Source organism: Oryctolagus cuniculus, chromosome 10 (assembly GCF_051225735.1).
Source record: "Oryctolagus cuniculus isolate XC-2025 breed Fujian yellow rabbit chromosome 10, ASM5122573v1, whole genome shotgun sequence".
Lineage (NCBI taxonomy): Eukaryota > Metazoa > Chordata > Mammalia > Lagomorpha > Leporidae > Oryctolagus > Oryctolagus cuniculus.
In genome coordinates this window covers 118,189,295-118,209,517 of record NC_142876.1, presented here as the reverse complement: position 1 = coordinate 118,209,517, position 20,223 = coordinate 118,189,295, and the positions used below count along the sequence as shown (strand labels likewise).

The window sequence follows — 20,223 nt, the reverse complement described above, 5'->3', positions numbered from 1 at the left end:
CTGAGTCAGCTGCAGGGCAGGATGTGAGTGTGGGATGCGGAAGGCCGTGGCCCTGGGCCCAGTGCCGACCCTGTGGCTGCTGCGCAGGGAGCTGCCTGCCCACTGCGCTTGCCTTGTCAGGACCTGATGCTCATCCTGGGTCCTCGGAGCGGCCCTGTCCGTCACAGCCAGGCAGTCGGGACGGGAAGCCCTGTCCGCTGCCAGGTCCCATGGTGGGGCCATAAGAAAGGCCCCACCCATTTGTGCAGAGGAGGGGACAGCGGCCGTGGAAGTCGAGGCCCCTGTGTGTGCTTGTGTGGCTGGTGACGGAGCCTGCCTTTCTCCCTGGCTCCTGCACCCCGTTCCTCGCTGCCAGCAGTGGCTCCTTCCCAACCACTGGCATTGGAGGGGATGTGGCCTGGCCTCCAGCCTGTGTCGGGGCCGTCTCCGCCTCACAGAGCCCGTGGGTGATGGATGCGGGCCGCCTCGGACCCTTCCGCCTTCCTGTCCGGCAGGCCGGAGCCTACAGCTCTCTGCCATCAGCAGAAGAAAGCGGATCCCCTAGGAGACCGCGCGGGGCGGGAAGGCGCGCTTTACTTCCCCGCGGGCAGGTCTTCCGCCTGGGAGTGAATCACCGCCCTCTGTCCTGACAGCTCAGCGGCTTCTGGAGGCTGCAGAGCCCACGCAGCCCCCTGCTGACTTCAGAGAGCCCCTGACAGGAGCCTTTTCCTCCATGGTGCTGTGCCCGTGCGGCGACGGAATTAAAGGGGCGGGCAAGGAAAATCCTCACTTCAAAAGACCTGCCACCCTGCGCCTGGTGCTCGGAGGGGCGGGTGCTCCGGGGACCAGGGGCAAGTGCTGGGGCTGCCAGCCACCCAGGTCCCTCGAGAGCTTCTCTGTTCCTCTACCTGTGTCTCAGCGTGGGCACCCGTGTGCTAACTCACACATCCATGCCGTGCAGATTCTAGGGGCTGGGTCCCCACGGTGGGAGGGACCGGGGCTTGGGGCGCCCTCTTCTTCATCCTGACAAGGCTCCATCCTGTAGTGTGGTTTCTCCTGGCTGGCGGCTTTGGGCTGACTTTGTTTCGGGGCAGTCAGGGCTCCAATTGCTCACTCCCAGAGCAGAGGGGGCACCAGTGGAGCGCTCTGCCAGGACCGGGTGTGAGGAGCCTCCAGTCCTCGCGGGGTGGGGGTCTCCTAGCTCCCAGGAGTCCCACCCCTCGTGCTGTCCCTCCCGCCAGGGCCTCAGAGCAGCATTGCCTTGTCTCTGTCGTGTTTCCCCAGTTCCTTCTCACTCCCTCCCCACGCCTGTGGACCATCACCTGCCACGTCCTCTGCAGACGCAGGAGAAGCCGGCAGCCGAGGGCCGGCCCCTGACCCCCAGGCTGCCGATGCTTCCCTTGGTGCAGCCCTTCCCCGCACGGCGCTCGGGCAGAGCCGCTCGGAGCCTGCCCTGCCCGCGCTGACCCCTGTCCTCCCGCTGTCCCCCAGGGACTGCATCATGCTCTGCTGTCTGAACAGCGGCACCAGCTTCGTGGCCGGCTTTGCCATCTTCTCGGTCCTGGGCTTCATGGCGTTCGAGCAGGGAGTCCCCATCGCCGAGGTGGCGGAGTCAGGTGAGTTTGCCCGCGGTGGGAGGTGGGGCCTGGGGGGTACACAGGAGCACCTGCGGGGGCTGGGCAACTGCAGTACAGATCTGCTCTCCTCCCTGGCTCCTGTGCCACCTGGGTTCATGTCTCAGAATGTCCCCCCACCCACACCCACACCCAGGATCCCAGGAAAGACCTGGGAGGGAGACCCAGACATCTGCCCACTCCCCAGTCCCAAGTACACCACCGGCCCCCATTTTGGAGTCTGCTTCCTTAACGTCGCCTGCCCCAGCTCAGCTGCCCGTCGCCGCCCGCCAGGATGGCCACACCCCCCACCCCCTGCCACCACGCACTCCCTGCACCGCAGGGTCTACCCCGCAGAGTTTTCTCAAACTGCAAATCTCAGGAGCACCCATTCTCGGCTTCTCGTGGTGCTGGACTCTCACAGCCTTGCCCATGGCCTCACCACGCACCTCTCTCTGCCCCAGCACAAGGGTCAGTTTGACTTTGATGGCCTAGCCTGCTCCCTCCTACCACAGGGTCTTTGCGTGTGCTGTGCCCATTGCTTGGGGCAGCACAAGTGTCCCCGCCTCTAGCGTAGGCTGCTGTGTTTGTCTCTCCCACCTGGGCAGGGCGTCCTTGCTCATGTGACTGTGCTGGGTTGGGGGTGGTGGGCTGTGGAGAGCCCTTCCCTTGCGCTCCGTGGTACTCAGGTCCCAGGCAGACCTGTTGTAAATGAGAAAGTGCAGACGTGGTTGGAGTTTGGGCAACGTTGACAGATTCTAAGCCTAGCATGTGTGAATTGGTTTTTCCCCACAAGACCGTCTGGTGAGAAGTCGACCCAGAGCAGCACAGGGTGCCACCTGCCCCGTGTCAGTTACCGCTCACCGTGGCGGCTGCCCTGGCCTGAGTGTGGGTGCTGTGTGTGGTGCACACAGTCAGACACTGGGTAGGTGCATGATGTGGGTATCGAAGGAAGACACGGGTTCTTGGGCTCTGCAGTGTGACCACTCAGAGCCCCGCTTCCTCTTGGTCTTGGGTGTCAGACACAGAGACAGGAGCCCGGAGCTGGACCCTAGGAGAGCACTGAGGTCACACCCTGATTGTCCGGTGCTCACCCTGCTCGGGAGCCATCATCACAGCTGATCTTGTGTGTCCCTAAGCTCTGTGGTGTCCCTTAGCAGGGGCACTTTTGCTGTGCCCATTTTGCAGGTGAGAAAACTGAGGGTCAGGACACCCTAGATGGTGTAGGTTATGAAGAAGGAGGTGTGTTCCACTCTCAGCTCCAGCAACGAGGAAGTTAAAGATGGAAGGTGAGGGCCTGGGCCTGCGTCCAACATGCCAATGGTGGGAATAGAAGAGAGCGAGGGGACAAAGGGGCCGCCCTGCTTTGTAAGACCCGGCTTTCCAGAGAAAGTGGAAGAGTCAAGCCCCCCTTTATGGCCCAGCCGCCTCTTCAGTGGTGCACCTCCCAGCAGCAGGACACCGGCAAGCCGGTATTTAGGGTACCCAGAGGTCTGCTGCGCACAGGGCCGTCTGTCCACACCACAGCACCAGCAGAACCACATAGACTGGCCCAAGAATCTGAGCGGGGTGGGAAACACCTTGAGCCAGAAACTCAAAACTGACGCTTGGCCCAGATGAGAGCTGGGCCGGAAGAAGGGAAAAGAGAGTGGAGCAAACACAGGGGGCAGGGGAGAGGGAGAGAGGGAGGGAGGGAGGGAGAGCGAGTGAGCGAGCGAGCGAGCGCAGAATCATCTCAGAAGCTGAGAGTAAATGACCAGGTAGGTGTTCACTGGAGAACGTTCTGGAAGGGGGCATGAAAGACAGGCTGGAAACCCAGAGGGAAGGAAAAGGAGTCGAGGAGAGAAGTGAAAGCGCCCCCACCCACCCGGACACACACACCGCAAGTGGAACTGGAACACGGCCAGAGAGGAAGTAACACCGCATACTGCTGGAGTCCCTAGGAAGGAACGCAGAACCGTGGGCCGAAGTCGTACTTAGAAGCATCACCGGGGAAGATGTCTCACAGGCGGATGAGGAGCCGAACCTGGAAGACGGAAAGGGTAGTTGGGAACATCAGTCCAGAAGGCCCACCTCTGAGAGGGCCCGTAAGTGGAGACGTTGGAGTGAACTGTATTACGCTTGGAGTTAGCAGTGCATTCAATCTTAGGGTTCAGGACGTGTACAGAGCGAGACCTGGAAATGTTTGCGTCTCCTGGCTTTGGTGGGGACAGGGCCTTCCAGCAAGGACGCCCTGGGGCTGCCAGCGCACCCAGCACCTGCGTCGTGGCTTCTAAACGCCTTCCTCCCGTGGCAGAATCCAAGGCTCCTTAGAGAAGCTGTTGATTCTGGCGCTGGGGCGGGGCCCCATGAAGCCGGTGCACGTTGGGGTTCCGGAACGCACATGCCCGCTCAGAACAGGGTGGGTGCACAGCACAGGGACCCAGGAGCCAGCCTGAAGGGACTCCCACGGCCACAGCTGGGGCAACTTTAGCGGCAGAAGTGGTGGTGACAGTGTTGCCTTGTGGCCCGCCTGGCAAACCGAACACCAGAATCCTGCAGTGATGTCGCTGGAAAACCGCATGAGTGGGCAGGCACAGCCAGCACCTCCTCACAAGAGAACCGTAGCCGTGATTACGGGAGGAATGCAGGGACTCCCAGCCCACCCGCGGGCACGCAGCACCACGGTTGTGGGTGCAGGCTGGGTGCAGAACTCGAGGAGAAAGAGGACATTTTCGTCATCTCAGAATCTCTCCCCCCGGCCAAGATATCTGACAGCGGCAAAGGGGACACCGTGGCTCCCCAGTGACGGAAGCTGGCAGCTGGCGCACACCTGCTGAACCACGTGAGTGAGGCACACGTCCCGGTGACGAGCATGACGGCCACGTGCGCCCCGGTGCGATGCACCAGGCAGGACACGGCATCGCTTCTGTGGCCCAGACATCAGATGAGGAGAGAGCCCAGAAAGCAGACGCCCATGCTCACCGCAGACGTCAGGTTCATGCAATACGAGTCGTCACAGACTGGAGGAGCATAGACACACAGCCACGCGTGGGCAGCGTGGGCCCCTGCACTGCGGGCAGAAAGGGAGTGAGATCCGTGGTTCAGTTAACACTAACGCATCAAGGTTCATTTCCCGGTTGTTAAACCTTCACTGTGTTTCCCTAAAATCTGAGACACAGCAGGGACACGTCGTGTCGCTTTCTGTTCCATTTAATATCGGAGTTCCCAGAGCGTGCAGTAAGGCCAAAAGAATGAATGAGGAATGAGGAGTGAACGAATGAAAGAAATACAAAGCTTTAAGGTGGGAAAGGAAGAATAAAAACTGTCCTTATTTATACACAGCATGATTAAGTAAAAAAAAATCCCGGGGAACCTAAAAAATAATAAGGAAACTTAGTAAGGTCACAGGATAAAAGGATGAGAAACAGAAGTGTGTTGCTGGCAGCTAACAGTCGGTGGAATTTACACTGCTGCCCTTTGAAGACACCATTAAGAAACTGAAGGGGCGGGGCGGGGAGGGGCGTCTGAGGTTAGGAAGCCGTGTCCCACAGTGGAGTCCTGGTCCTCACCCCTGCCTCTGGCTCCTGACTCAGCACTAGCGCAGACCTGGGAGGCACAGGTGAGGGCGGAAGTAATTGAGATTCTGCCACCAGTGTGGGAGACCTGGGTGGAGCTCCGGCCTGCTGGCCGCAGTCCCAGCCGTCACTGTGGAGTCTGGGGAGTCTGGGGAGTGAACCAGTAGAGGTGCACACTCGTGTCATTCCCCCCTCCCCCACACACAGATATGAATGGAAATTTAGCGTGAAGGTACTCAGTGACCAGGGAAATGCAAGTGAAAATCATGGTGATTAAGCGGCTGCGTCGACCAGCTGGACACGTCAGGTGTCTGTCAGGATCGGGAGTGGCTGGCAGCCTGGGACCGCGCAGGTGGGACTGCAGAGCGGCATGGCTCCTTTGGAGATCCGTTTGGCCTATCTTAGAATGATAAACCCAAGGTGGCCATCTGACCCCGGGATTCCAGTCCCGGATGGATAGGCACAACTGATCCAAGGTGGACACAGCCCTGGCTGCCCAGGGTGGAGGTGGGACTGGAGGTGTCGATGCCCAGGGGTTGGTGGCGTGTCCTCTACTGACGGCACCGGTGGGTGTCTGGGCACACTTGCTTTCCCAATATTCGCTGAAGGGTACGCTTAAAACAGGTGTTGACCTCGTGCAGCTTGTCCTGTGCCAAAGCCACCCTTTATCCGAGCCCGTGTGTGCTGAGCCTCCGCGTCAGCTCTCTGAGGCTCAAACTCCTTTTCAGGGTTGATGTTGCTGTCCCCGTTATTTAGCCAAGGAGCCAGGGGCATAGCTCACAGGAAGTAATGAGAGGACCTGGGGCTGGACCCCAGGCCATCTGGCTGCAAATCGCCTGTGCTCACAACCCCGAGCTACAGCCTAGGATACTGGGGTGTGAGCCAGGCCCTCTGCCGGGAACACCCACGGCCGGCCCCATCTCCCTACAGGGCATCCGTTCTAGGAGTACCAAGCCCTGTGTGTTGTTTCTGTCCTGTGCATGCATACAAACCTGGGATAAATTTTCACCTAAAGGAAGCACTTTACGGCTTCTCTTTGGCTCCTCCAAGCATCGCCACTCTTGGACGTGGGGGCTGGTAGTACCACGTGGTACCATGACAGTCAGCCTGGTAGCCAAGGTAGTGACTGAGTGACTGGCGGGCGGGTCCTGCACACAGCGTGGACACACTGGACAGATGGTGTGCAATTTAAAACATGAAGTGTTTATTTCCGGAGTTTTCCGCATGGTGCTTTCGCTGTGCAGTTGGCTGTGGCTAATTAACTGAAACCGTGAAAAGCACAGCTGGGGATAAGCGGCAACGAGGAGGAGGCGGCCTGGGTGGAGCCACCCGCGCCAAGGCCGGACGGCTGACCACCAGCTCTGGAGTCGTCCCAGGGCCTGGCTGGTTGCTGGCTAATCCTAGACTGACTCAGGGTCTCTGGAGTGGACCTGAGAGTCTGGGTTTTCACAGGAAGTCCCACCACCCTCCCTGCAAGAGCAGTAGAGACGGGTCTGTCCAGAGGAGGGTCCGTGTGCCGTGCAGCCTGGGTCTTCGTCCTAACCCCTGGTGACCCTCACTTTACTGCCCTGTGCCTCCTCTGACGCTTCTGCAGCATGGGCGTCTGAACAGCACCGAGTGCCCAGGGTGGCTGGGAGGGTCGAGTGGACGGCGAACGACTCGGGCCCGCGCCGGGTGAGCGCTGGGGCGGGGGGCCGGCTCCACCCAGCAGTGCTCTGCTTTCCCGCAGGTCCTGGCCTGGCCTTCATCGCCTACCCCAAGGCTGTCACCATGATGCCCCTCTCCCCGCTGTGGGCCGCCTTGTTCTTTATGATGCTCATCTTCCTGGGCCTGGACAGCCAGGTAAGGGGCCAGAGGAGTGGGGCAGATGCTGCCTCAGGGAGGGGCTCCCTACCTCCCGGCCCTGGCATCAGGGCCCTGCCCACCCTGCTTCCCTGCCCGCAGCCTTCCGGTCCCCAGGCACATCTGCTCGGTCCCTCAGCACCTTCCCAAGCTCTGATTTTCACCACTGGGAGATCCCCACCCCCAGTTCGGGTTTTGAAAACTGTGCTCAGAGCTTTGGCTCTGCACCCTTCTCCTGCCCAGCGGTGCCACCCAGCCAAGCACAGGGAAGTCGTGGGGAGACAGCAGGAGCTCACAGCGTGTGTGTCCTGGTCCCTAGCAAACTGTTCAGGACACGGGGTCTGGAATAGCACAGTTCCCCCCGCCCCAGCTCGGGGCTGATGCCACCACCGCTGGGACCAGGCTCCCGCTGCTCCGCCTCCCACGCCCACCCTCCTGCCTGCATCCTTGTCGCCATCATTGGCACCTGGCACCTGCCTTCCCTGTGCAGCGCAAAGACCAGCGCTGGTTCTCCCGGACCTCAGGGCCCCTTCATCTCCACACGGTGCAGGTGCCCTCGGCTCTCCCCACCCACGCTCACCCACTCTCCACTCCAACACCCACTGCAGCCCTCCCTGTGCTTCCTAGCCCATGTCCTGTGGCCTCAGATCCTGCCTTGGCCAGACTCGCTTCCCAAGGAGCCCCAGAGAGCTTCCTGCAGCCAAGCCAGCAGCTGTGCCTCAGTCTGGGGCTTCTTGGCATGAGCTGGGCAGGGTGGTCCCTCCTGGAGGCAGCACAGATGCAGGAAGCAGGCTCCCCAGCCTCCCGGGTCAGGGGGAGGTGGCCCAGCCTGTGCAGGGCGGTGCCTGAGCAAGCCTGGCACCTGCTGCCCCCACCCTCGCCCTTGGGCGCTTGCTTGGTGCTCAGGCCCCGTGCCAGCAAGTCTGTCAACCCATCCCCATCCAGTGTCTCCCCCGAGCTGTTTCCCAGATACGGCTAAGCTGAGCTGCCCAGCACCGGCTGTTGCTGCTGATAATCTGTCCTTCCATTGTTGCAGGCCGAGGCCTCAGAGGGATCAGCCGCTCGTGCCTGGCAGAGGGAGGCGGGGGCTGGGCTGGGCTGGCCGGCACGTGGACCCAGGGGTACAGAGACCTGGCACGTGGCAGCTCTGCCCACCCCCCAGGCCTGCTGCACTTGCTGTGTGCCTGGGCTGTGTTCTTGGTCCACTGTCACAGTAATCACACCGCCAGGGACCTCTTTCTGCAGGGGAGGAGATCACGGCACAGGGATGCTGATTTGCGGGGGCGTACCAGCTTTATCTGCCTCTCTGCATACACGGACGGCAGAAACTCAGTACGGGGGGGTGTGGCTCACTTCTGCTCCCCTCCACCTGGCCCCGGGGGGCTTGCCCATCAGAAGCAAATGCCAGGGACCATCCCACCCTGGAGAACACAAAGACTGACGTATACCTGCTGCCCCCAGGACACAGAGCTCCCAGAGCAGCTCAGGAGTCTCCCTGACATTGTCGTCCCCAGAGCAGCGTCAGCAGGTGGCTGCATGTGGCATCTGCAGGCCCCGGGTTTGAGTCCTGCCTCTGAGCCTCTGTGTCCCTGTCCATTAAGTGGACAGATGGAGCTCTGCTGGTGCTGGTGCTGGCCCTGGCCCTGGCCTGGGAGTGAGCTCCCAGGATCTCACACCTTGTGTCTCCGCCCTCCCTGCCCCCCGCAGTTTGTGTGCGTGGAAAGCCTGGTGACCGCTGTGGTGGACATGTACCCCAAGGTCTTCCGGAGGGGCTACCGGCGTGAGCTGCTCATCCTGGCGCTGTCGGTCGTCTCCTACTTTCTGGGCCTCGTGATGTTGACCGAGGTGAGCGGTACCGCGCCTGCAGGCTTTGGGGTGGGCGGGTCTGATGCCGGACCTCAGCTCTGCAGCTGCCCTGTACCTGGACGCCCCGGTACTTCCTCCACTGTCAGGTTCTCCTCTTCCTGATGGGTTGTTGTGAGACGTGGAGGGAAGGTTTCTGGGGGCCATGGGTAGCACTGGACACAGCCGCCATTAAGATGTCGCTTGGGACGCCTTCCTCCACATCACAGGGCCTAGGCTGAGTCCCGGCTCTGCTCCTAATCCCAGCTTCCAGCTAACGCGCGCCCTGGAGGCAGCCGGTGACGGCTCCTGTCCTTGGGTTCCTGCCCCCGTGTGGGAGACCCAGGTTGAGTTTCTGGCTCCAGCTGTCGTGGGCTTCTAGGGAGTGACCTAGCAGGTGGAAGACCTCTGTCTCGCTCCCTCCCATCCTTCCTCCCTTCCTCTCTCTGTTTCAAATAAGTTTTTGAATTTTTAAAACTTTAAATGCTTATCATCAAAAAAAAAATTGCAGGGAAGTTCCCGTTGGGCCCTGGAGCAACACCCTAATGCGAGCTGTGCAGAGGGTGCTCTGCAGGCCCAGCACCGTGGGCCTGGAAGCTTGGAGCCTCCCCAGGAGGGAGCTCTGGGCGCCCTCGCCAGCCACCAGCCGCTCGGCTGGCTCCGGCCACTGGCGTCCTGCTGTGGACGGCCCGTCAGGCCTCTGCGCAGCCCGGCCTCAGTCCCCGGGTCCACCCGTCGTCCCTGCTGGGCCTGCGGGGCCGGGGGCGGGGGGAGCTCAGGCCTCCCACAGTGAGGGTCTCACGAAGCCCTGCTTGCCGCTCCTCCTGCCTGAGCCCGTGCTTTCTCAGGTGTCCAGGGAAGCTGCGATGAGGTAGCTTTGTCCCCGTGTACCCAAAAGTAATTAATTTAAAAGAAAAAGAACCCTGTTGCCTAGGGACCAGAAGCATTTTTGTAGGAAACGTGGAAAGACAAGGAGGGAACGCGGAGTCAGTTACAATAGCTGACGGGGTGCTGAGGTCAAGGTCGTGAGAGCAGGAGCTGGCCTTGTTCAGCTCTGTGTCCTCGGAGCCCACTCGGGAACTGATGCTGTTACCAGTCCTAGTGAGAGCCATCATCCACACCGATACAGGGCAGCGTCTCCTGATTTCCCCTCACCTGTCCCCAGGCAGGGAAGCTGGGGCCAGAGCAGTCGCGAGCAGGGCCACAGGACGCACCGAGAAGCAGAGCGGAGTCTTGTGTCACTGCAGGCTGAGAGCTGTCCTCGTGCAGGAGAGCCTAGCGGGGGCAGACAGAGCGAGTGCTGGCCTGGGCGTCACGGGCTTGCAGCAGGCGGGGCTGGGAGTGCTGGGGGGCAAGGATCATGGTCTCCAGAGCCCCCTCCCACTGCCCAGGGGGCGCCTTGTGATCCTGAGCCATCAGGGAGCCAGCAGCGCTGCCAGGCACTTGGGCTTCACCTGTCAGCCTTGGACCGCATGGAGAAATATCCAGGAGCAGGTGCCCTGGCAAAGTTCAAGTGCCAAGGGCCATGTCAGCCTCTCTACCACGGTGACTGCCTGCAGGAAGTCCGCCCTCATTACACACCACTCAAGCATGGCTGTAGGGGTCAACGTGGTGGCGTAGCAGATAAAGCCGCCGCCAGAAGCATCGGCATCCCACATGGGCGCCAGTTCAAGTCCCGACTGCTCCACTTCTGATCCAGCTCCCTGCCAGTGTGCCTGAGAAAACAGTGGAAGGTGGTCTGAATGCTGGGACCCCTGTACCCATGGGGAGACCCACAAAGCTCCTGGCTCCTGGCTTTGGCCTGGCCCAGCCCTGGGCATGTGGTCATTTCAGGAGTGAACCAATGGCTTTAAGAGCTATTTATCTGTCTGTAACTCTGCCTCTCAAATAAATAAATACAATCTTCAAAATAAATAAATAAATCTTATAAAAAAAAAAAAAAAAGAAAGAGCGAGCTTGGCCCTGTGGAGAGACCAGCCTCGCATGTGCTGTCCCCCACGAGGTGGGGCGGGACGGGGTGGGGGCCTGAACCAGGTGTTCTTGCAGCTCCGTGCCTCAGTTTCCCTGTGTGGCCACCTGGGGATGTCCGTGGTGCCTGCTTCAGTCGTGCTGTGAGGACCAGCTGGGCTGAGGGCTGGGCGCGGTGCAGCGGCGCCTGTGACACCCGTGATCCTCCTCTCGCTGTGACAGTCACGGCAGGAGAGCGATGGGAGGGAGGCTCTCGGGCTTTGGCTCAGAAAACCAGGCCCCGGGCTGTGCAGGCTCAGGGCTTCCCCTCCTTTTGTCTTCTCTGTGCTTCTTGAAAACATGGAGGGAGCCGGCACTGTGGCACAGCGGGTTAATGCCCTGGCCCCCAGCACTGGCATTTCATATGGGCACCAGTTCAAGTCCCAGCTGCTCCACTTCTGATCCACCTCTCAGCTATGGCCTGGGAAAGCAGTTGAAGATGGCCCAAGTCCTTGGGCTCCTGCACCCATGTGGAAGACCTAGAGGAAGCTCCTGGCTCCTGGCTCTGGATTGGCACAGCTCCAGCTGTTGTGGCCATCTGAGGAGTGAATCAGTGGATGGAAGACCTCTCTCTCTGTCTCTACCTCTCTCTGTGCAACTCTGTCTTTCAAATAAATAAAATAAACATTAAAAAAAAACGTGGAAGAAGTGACCAACAATGACGAGAGAGACAAAGCTGCTTTCCAGAAACTCTGAGAACAGGGGCTCACAGGAGCGTCCCCCAGCGCCCACTACCCGTGCCCTCACGCTGCGGTCACGCTGCTGTCCCACTGGCCCACGTCTCTCCCCTGCATCACCCGTCCAGCCCTGTGGCCATTGTGACATTAGCCAATCCAGCTGGATAAGTGAATGAGGAAACAGAAGTTCCCAGAGTGTAGACTGTGCCCGCGGGAGGCCGCGGAGACTCGGGGAGCACAGAGGGAGAGTTGACGCAGCCTCAGGAAGCCCCAAGAGACTGTGCTGGCCTCTTCACCCCCTCCCACTGACCTCTTGCCCTATCCTTTCTTTCGCTGTGTTTCCCTGCCACTGCCGTGTCCCCTGAGACCGCTCGTCATGGTGTAAAGATTTTCCTGGGGGGGCCTCGGCTCCCCCCACCACTGTCCACCCTTCCCAGAGACCCTAACAAGTCACCATGACCAACCACGCGCTCCCCCAGGCCTCAGCCCTGGGTCATCCCAGGTTTGTGAGCTGCAGAGCTGGCCCATGCTGCTTCCTCTGTCCCACAAAGGCTGACTATCTTGCGCACCTGCTGTGTGCCCACTGTGGCGCCAGACTCAGGGGCACAGCTCTATACCAGCCGGAGCCCCTCCCCCAAGGAGCTCACGTTCACACTGTGCAGATTCAGCTAACAATATCCGGGGACCTGCTGTGCGCCAGGCCCCGTGCTCTGGCTGCAGAGGCAAAGGAAACAAGCTATGGGGTCTTCCTGGTGGGGGCTGGGAGCGAACAGAACAGACTGTTGAAGGAGCTCACCGAGTGCAGGGGGACAGTGTGCACGAAGGCTCAGAGGAGACATGCCCTGGTCTATGCGGGAGGGAGCTCGCTGAGCGGGCTGGTGGGTGGGGGAAGCGAGGCCGGGGGAGGGGGCTGTGGCCTTGGCCGGGAGCTGAAGGCTAAGTTTCATCTGCGGAGTGCCATGGAAGCACTGGAGGGGGGAAGGCTGGGGGCCAGGAGGACGGCCCTCCCAGGAGCTGGTGTTAAGGCTGCTCCCTCTCCAGGGCTGACTGACTGTGGCATCTCTGACCCGTGGGGAGCCAGGAAGGGAGGGGCAGAGGCCAGCAAACCCTCCAGTGCCAGTCTCAGGGGGGCCCCCCGAGCAGGGCCGCGGTCTCGTGGCCGAGGGCAGCCACGGGGCAGAGCAGAGGGGCCCTGCCAAGGCGGGCCAGCTGACCGTGTCCACCCTCCCCCGCAGGGCGGCATGTACATCTTCCAGCTCTTCGACTCCTACGCCGCCAGCGGGATGTGCCTCCTCTTCGTGGCCATCTTTGAGTGTGTCTGCATTGGCTGGGTGTACGGTGAGTAGCTGCCAAGGCTCACGCCCCAGCTGCCAGCTCTGTGCCCAGGACACGAGGGGCTCCCGGCTCTTCCTGTCTCCATCTGTGCCGCCTTCTTCCTCTTCCCCTTCAAGGACGGCTGGCTCGGCCCCTCCCTGCTGTGGGGTGGAGTGCGGGGTTCTGCTGAGCGTTGTCCTGAGGCCTCGCAGAGGTCGCCTCTGGGGTCCCCGCAGCAGGTGCTTGGTCCCAGGGTGGGGAGCCTCCATGTACAGAAGTTCCCAGTGGGGAGGTGCCACCTGCTCTGTTCCCAACAGGAAGCAACCGGTTCTATGACAACATCGAAGACATGATTGGCTATCGGCCCGTGTCACTTATTAAGTGGTGCTGGAAGGTCGTGACTCCTGGGATCTGCGCGGTAAGGACCCACACGGGAGCCGTCCCCAGCCGAGGCTGGGACAAGGAGACTCACGACCCCTGCGCCCGATCTGTCCGGCGCCTTGGGAAGCTGAGGTCACGGCCGGGCTCTATGCCTGATGAGGGGGCCTCCCTATGACCAGTTTGCTGGGTGGCCACGGGCGTGTGTCTTCCTCCCCCGGCCTCAGCTTCCGCACGTGGTTGTGTGGCTGAGGTTTGCTTCCCTGTTGGCTGTGCAGGCAGCAGAGCCGGGCTCCCATCAGGGCTCGCTCTGGCCCTAACAGGAGACCCAGAGTGGCTGGTGTGAGTTGGTGGCTCCTGGAAACCCAGCCTGTAGCCCGCACAGCAAGTGTCGCAGGCCTCAATGGAGGCTTCGAGATGAGAGGCTGGGCCGAGGCGTTCCTTGTGTGGGAGGCCCCGGGGTACCCCCGAGGAAGTCGGGCCCAGAGCGGTGTCCTGCCTGGTTCCGTGGGGCTGAGGGCCGTGCCTTGGGGACTTGTCCTGTTTCTCCACAGGGCATCTTCATCTTCTTCCTGGTCAAGTACAAGCCACTCAAGTACAACAACGTGTACACCTACCCGGCCTGGGGCTACGGCATCGGCTGGCTCATGGCCCTGTCCTCCATGCTCTGTATCCCACTCTGGGTTGCTGTCAAGATGTGGCAGACAGAAGGCTCCCTGCCCGAGGTGAGGCAGCCCTGGGGCACTGCGAGGCCCAGGCGTGAGGGGGGGGCTCCACCTCCAGCCCCAGGGTACAGCGAGGCCCGGGCATGCTCTGTGCCTCAGTGTTCTCATTTGGACAATGGACGTGAGGAAGACAACCTCCCCACCTCCCCTGCTCACAGGGCAGCCCTGGCAGGCACATATCACTGTAATTGTGTGGGGGTTTTCTGTGGGCCAGGCTCCAGTTTCCCTACCTGTGAAATGGGTTGGCGGCAATATATAACCTGCAGAGGTCTCAGAGGCTTGGTGAGTGCCCAGAGAAAGCACTTGGGCCAGGACCTGGGCCAGAGGGAAGCCAGGGGTCAGCCTGTTCACTTTGACACGCGGGGAGCACCTGTCCCATGTCACCCTCAGCCAGACCCTCTTCCTCCGAGCCAGGCAGGGGCTCGGACCCGCCACCGCCTTTCACAGGTGAGAGAAACAGGCCTGGAGAAATGGGGTCACTCAGCTGGCAAACTGTTTAACCCAGGGAGGTTTGAGACAAACAGTTCCGTGACGTGTGTGAGTTGCCACATCGTGCCCTCATCGCTGGCATTACAAGCCCGGGAGCCTATTCATGGTGCTGCCACTGTCCCCGCGCCCACGTGGCCGCTAGCCTGCTCTCCCGCTGGCTCCGCCCCTGCCGCACCTTTCCTGTTGGCGCAGCAGGACAGCACGCAGCCACTCAGTGCCAGGCTGCGTTCTGACCCAAGCCCCCACCCCGCCCCGCCCCCACCAGTACGCACTGCCCTCGGCCCTGGGCTCTCGTTGGAAACACAGTGCAGAGAGCAGCAGCCCCTCATCCCTGGGCACGCCACGCCCCCCTGGCGTCTGCCTGCACCGGGGGGCCACACCCCAGCCATCTCAGGCCAAGGCTGGAGGGAGACAGGAAGGGGCAGGAGCTGAGACGCAAGTTACAGCTCAGGTCGCCCTCCTGGCCACGCAGGAGCCCAGGCTCCAGCAGACCCCCACGTCCAGCCACAAGGAGCAGCCCCAGAGGGCAGGCCCTGTCTCCACTATGCTCCTGGCCTGAGCAAGCCAGGCTTCTGGGTCCTGCAGGGAACGTAGGTGAAGGGCAGCTGGTTCATTCTGACCTCGGGCCAAACGTGCAGAGGGGAGCTGACCCGGCGCCCTCAGACCTCACCTCCCAGAAGCCCCCTGCCCAAATTCCAGGTGGCCATGTGGTGCCGAGACGCCTGCGTCTGCTGGTGCATGTAGGAGGTGGGGCGGCTGCTCCCCCAGCTGCCCCGAAGGCCCAGCCCTGCCAGCCACAGGCAGCCTTGGTGAGGATAGCGAGTGCTCTGGGAGTGGTCAGACCCAGCTCCAGGCCTTGGGCCCTGTGGGTCCTCTCAGTGGTGGGTTCACCTCCCTGAGCTTCGGCTCCTGCAGGGGGCACTGGCAACAGACAGGAAGTGTCTGCAGGACGATGTGCTGGGACTGCACTAGCCATCGGTGCCGTATCGGTGCCGTGTCGGTGCCGGGCGGCTCGCCCTGGGAGCAGGAGCCTGAGCCATAAGAGGTTGGGTTTCTTGTGTGTGTTGGGTGGTGGAGCTGGGATGCACAGCCAGGTGCCTGTCTTAGGAGCCCATGCGCTGCGCCGTGGTCAGCATCAGGAGGTGCGTGCTAATCCTACCTGGGCACAGTCGGCTCAGCCTGCTGGGTGTGGCAGGTCTGAAAGGACAGACAACCTGTCATGTGGGAGGCTGGGGGAGTGCAGATGCTATTGAGGCAGGAGCCGGTAGTAGGGGTCTGCTGTGGCCTTGCTGCCTCATCTGGAGGGGGGGCGATTGGCATCCGCTCATGCCTGCCTGGCACCAGCTGCATTGCCAGGCAGCACCGACAGTGCTGGTTAAGCTTCTGCCCCCCCCCCACCCCGCCCCGACACCGTCCCAGGAGCACAATACCCTCGTATCACCTTCCCCTGGTGGTGGCATGGTGACACATGTCCCTTCTGTGGGAGATGCCCCAGCCACCCTCGCGATTCCTCCCCACCCCTCTGCTGCCGGTCCTTCCGGGTGGGCACTGCTGTCCCGTCTCACAGGTGAGGAAGGGCAGCTAGCGAGAGGCCAAGCAGAGGCTCCAGGCCCAGGGCCCCAGTGTCCACCAGAGGGGAGAGACGAGGCGGTCGGCCCTGGTGACAGCTCTCAAGCCTGTCCCTGGCACAGCCGGGCAGAGGGCCAAACACTTCCTCCGCTCTCCCTCCCCCTGCTGACCCCCGCAGCCAGGACCTCTGTGGTCCCCATTGCCAGAGAGGACAGACCCCAGGAGGCAGTGACTCCTGAGGGACACTGTTGCCCGCCAACCTCGGAGAGCTCCTGGAGGAGCGGGCGCGTGTCCCAGCAGCTGAAGTGCCCAGGTTCCACGCCTGGCGGCAGCTCCCGACTCCAACTTCCCGACAGTGCACACCTGGGCAGCAGCGATGGCTCACGTAGCCGGACCCTGCCAACCCACATGGGAGACCTGGGTGGAGACCCCAGCCCAGGCTGTTGTGAACCACCAGCTGGAGGATCTCTGTCTGTCTCTCAAATTAATTAGCTACAATTATTAGTCCATAGAAAATGGAATTTAAAAATACGTTTGTTTCGGTGTGGAAGTTTTTTCACTGTGCGTATTCCCTGTGAACTCCTGGGGAACGCCTGCACATGCATGGCTTTTTTCAGTATTATGCCACAGAATTATCCCATGATTCCAATTTCCTGCTGCTTTTTGGAGTACCCTGACCTGTAGCTCCCGGCGGGTGGGCTGGGGTTTGGGGACAGGGCCCCCTCAGGCAGCCTCTCTCCTCTCCTCCTTGCAGAAACTGCGGAAGCTGACGGTCCCCAGCCCCGACCTGAAGATGCGTGGCAAGCTTGGCTCAAGCCCACGGACGGTGACGGTTAATGACTGTGACGCCAAGCTCAAGAGCGACGGCTCCATCGGCTCCATCGCGGCCATCACAGAGAAGGAGACGCACTTCTGAGCCCTGCCGCCTGGCTGTGCCCCCTTCCTGCTCCTCCCCTGTGCCCACGCGTGTGAGCCCCCGACACGCACGCTCCTAGTGGTAGGGCCTTGCTTCTTTGCACAGGACGTATTAACAAGGTAGCTTTCAGCTGGCCACTGTACACTGCTTTAAACTCAGACGCCCGTCCCAGCCCGCCGACCCTGGATGTATCCGCCCCCCGCGAGATAATCCTGTACAGTGACCGGTGGGACCTCACCATCCCGCCTTTAACCCGCGTTAGGAAGAAGTGTGTGATGCTGTAAACTGATGCTCGGGCCGTGAGCAGGTGGCCAGGGAGCAACACCTGTCCCCCTCGGGCACCTTGGAACTGACCTTCCCTCATCCCGTGTCCTGTGTCCCGTGTCCGTGTTGGCCCTGTGACACCCGCAGCTGCCCCTCCACCACGCCCAGGGACCACTGCCTGTGCAGGCATGCCTGGCAGAGAAGCGAAAGTCCCGCCAGGCTCAGGGTTGCTGGGCTGCACACACACACACACACACACACGCACACACACACCACTCCACCCCAACCCACTCAGCGACCTTGGGCACTCCCTTCCCCTCCTGCTGCCTCAGTTTCCCCTCTCCCATTTTGGGGGAGGGGCCGGCTTGGCTGGCTGGCGGAGCCACCCCGGATCTTGGCTTCCCCTGCAGGAGGCGACTGTAACTCCGCTGCTTGTTCCGAGCCTCGTGCAGTGTTGATAGGGTGCTGGCGGTTTCTGTCAGAGACAGCTGGTCCTCACTGTTGGCAGAGCCCCTGCCCCCAGCCGTCTCTGTCCCTGCGGGCTGGCTGGGGTGACTGTGGCCGCTGGTTCCCTGGCCCAGGAGGCGGCCTGGCTCCTGCAGCTGCCCTGCAGGCTCTGAGTCTGGGGGGGTCTTCCTCCAGCCTCCCCTGGGGCTGGGGGCCTGTCTTCTCCCCCAGGGCCTCCTCCAGCCCCAGCCCCTTCTTCTCTTGTGTGCTGCCCTCCCCTCTCCCCGCCGGCCTGTCCCTTGAGCCTCTGCTTCCCTGCCCTCTGGAGCCGTTGCGCCTGCCTCTGACAGGGGATCCTCCCCGCGTAGGTGGGAGGCAGGGGTCCGGGGGAGGGCTGCCGCTGCCCCGCCCCGAGCCTGGCATGGGCTCTCTCCCCATTCTTTACTCATTGGGTTTTGCATCAACCCTCTGCTTTGGCTTCCGAGCTATTTAAGGGAGGGGGAGATGCACCCTTTTTCTTTTTTTACAAGGTCCCTGTTGTGTTGGGTAGAAACGTGAGCCCCAAACCAAGACTTCCGTTTCAGGCAGGAAACCCATGCATTTAACTCACCCTGGAGCTGCCAGACTCCCGCGTCCCTGTCTGGGCCACTTTGCTCCGAGCGACACCTCGTGCCCCTGGGCAAGCCAGGGTGCCCAGTCCGGGCCTTCACACCCAGGCGGTGCAGGCCAGCTCGGGTCCTTGGGGGCTCATCTACGTCCTCCTCTGGGAACCCAGGGCTGCCGTCCTCAAAGCAGGTGCCGGGGAGGGCGCGTCTCACCGCTGCTGCTACTGGATCTCCACCTCCAACTCCCTGGCAGACAGGCGGACGCACAGCCCCCACCGCCTGTCCCCGGGGCCGCACACATTGTGCCCGCGACACTTAACACTTGATGCACTTAACACTGCTCATGGGGCGGGTGGAGGGCGGGGTGCTGCGCCCTGGGTTTTTGTAATTTCCTACTAGGATTTGGGCAACTTCGGGAGGGGTGGGAAGGGTCACACGGGGGTGGGGGGAACTCGTCATCATGAAACTTTTGATATTCATTAGAAACATCTGAGATATTTACAGTATTATTAAAAAATGAAAAAGGTTGTACTGTTTTTGCACAATGAGCGTTTTTATCAGGGATCCAAAGGGTGTAACCACTGTCTGCCTACTCGTTTTTTAAAACCAATGGCGTGAACCAACCCTGCTGTGCCGGCTCCCAGCAGGGCGGGGCTCACCATGCCTGCTGAACCACCCCGGTTCCAGGCATGGGGGTGACGGACTCCACCCAGCCCTGCTCCCCTTCCTCCCGCCCTCGCTGTCCGTGGAGTCTGCTACGTGCCCGGCAGATGCACGCGCTCACCTCTGCCTGCTATGGAGAACTTCTAAAAGCTTGCAGGCAATGGAAGTAAAATGGAAGTTTATTTTGGTGCAAAACATTTTTGAAATTGCTGCCTATGAGAAGATCTTGAAAGAGTTTATAGAACATGCATATCATTAAAAAAAAAACTATGCTTGGATTTCTATTTTTTTTGCACCAAAATAAACTGTTTAAGCCCGTTTCTTTGAGGAACTTTATGAAGGCACTTCAGATGCGCTAGAGGTTTTGCAAAAGCTATCTCTGAAGCTGGCCGTGTGACACAGCGGGTTAAGCTGCCAGCTGTGTCGCCAGCATCCCCAGAGTTCCAATCCGAATCCAGGTTGCTCCACTTCTGATCCAGCGCCCTGCTAACATGTCTGGGAAAGCAGCGGATGAGGGCTCAAGTACTTGAACCCCTGCCACCCGCGTGAGAGACCTGGACAGAGATCCTGGCTCCTGTCTTTAAGCTGGATGGCAGTGGATGGCAGATACTTTCTTGTTCTCTTCCTCCCTGCCTCTCCTCTCCTCCACTCCCCTCCATTGCTCTGGCTTTCAAATAAATCTTTTTTTAAAAAAGCGCTCTCTCAGCCATCACAGCTCTGCCAAGTGTGCACTTGATGGTGGTTATTGTTTTCTTTCTTTCTTTGCCTATTCTGCAGGCACAGAGAAATCAAGCAAACTGCCCATGGCCACACAGCTAGAAAACAGCAGGACTAGAAAGAGAACTCAGGTCTGTGCGATCCTAACGCTCTATCTCTGAGTCACTCGACCTTAACGTCTGTCGCGCTTTGAGGACCAGAGAAAGCCACAGCCACCTTGCAGTGGGCAGAGGGTGCAGCACGGGCGCGTGCCCCCATCCCAGTGGGCAGACCCTCGCATCTAAGGCCAGGGAGGGGGAATGGGCAGGCCTGCCTTCCCTCCCCTCCCCTCCCCTCCCCTCCCCTCCCCTCCCCTCCCCTTCTCTTCTCTTCCCTTCCCTAACCAGGGCCCCGAGCCTCACCTGTCTTGTCTCTAAAACGGGCACAGTAGCTCCTGCCCCCAGCGCAGGGTGGCGATGTAGACTGTGTGAGCTCCGTGTGCCGAGCCCGGCGATGACTCTGAGAAACGCTGAGACGTGATTTGCGTCACTCAGAAGTCACACGGATGGCTCTGAGTCTGGGACTTCCCAGTGCACACTGGAGACCGCAGAGCGTGTGTGTCCCACCAGCCCGCAGCACG

At 61.0% G+C, this 20,223-nt stretch overlaps 1 protein-coding gene across 4 annotated transcripts in view; it reads left to right on the top strand.

The window, feature by feature from the left end:
• SLC6A11 (solute carrier family 6 member 11) overlaps positions 1-18,666 on the top strand; it is a 111,496-nt gene extending 92,830 nt beyond the window's left edge. For 2 of the 4 annotated variants that reach the window (XM_089305637.1, XM_089305636.1), the window contains 7 exons: positions 1,471-1,595; positions 6,879-6,991; positions 8,699-8,836; positions 12,753-12,855; positions 13,149-13,249; positions 13,764-13,934; positions 16,747-18,666. In XM_089305637.1, coding sequence (XP_089161763.1) covers positions 1,471-1,595; positions 6,879-6,991; positions 8,699-8,836; positions 12,753-12,855; positions 13,149-13,249; positions 13,764-13,934; positions 16,747-16,908 — 913 coding nt within the window. In that variant the 3' untranslated portion in view covers positions 16,909-18,666. The remainder of the gene's footprint in view (positions 1-1,470; positions 1,596-6,878; positions 6,992-8,698; positions 8,837-12,752; positions 12,856-13,148; positions 13,250-13,763; positions 13,935-16,746) is intronic. The other 2 variants (XM_070050007.2, XM_002713050.6) reach the window with 2 other exon arrangements.
• Positions 18,667-20,223: the final 1,557 nt, after the last annotated feature.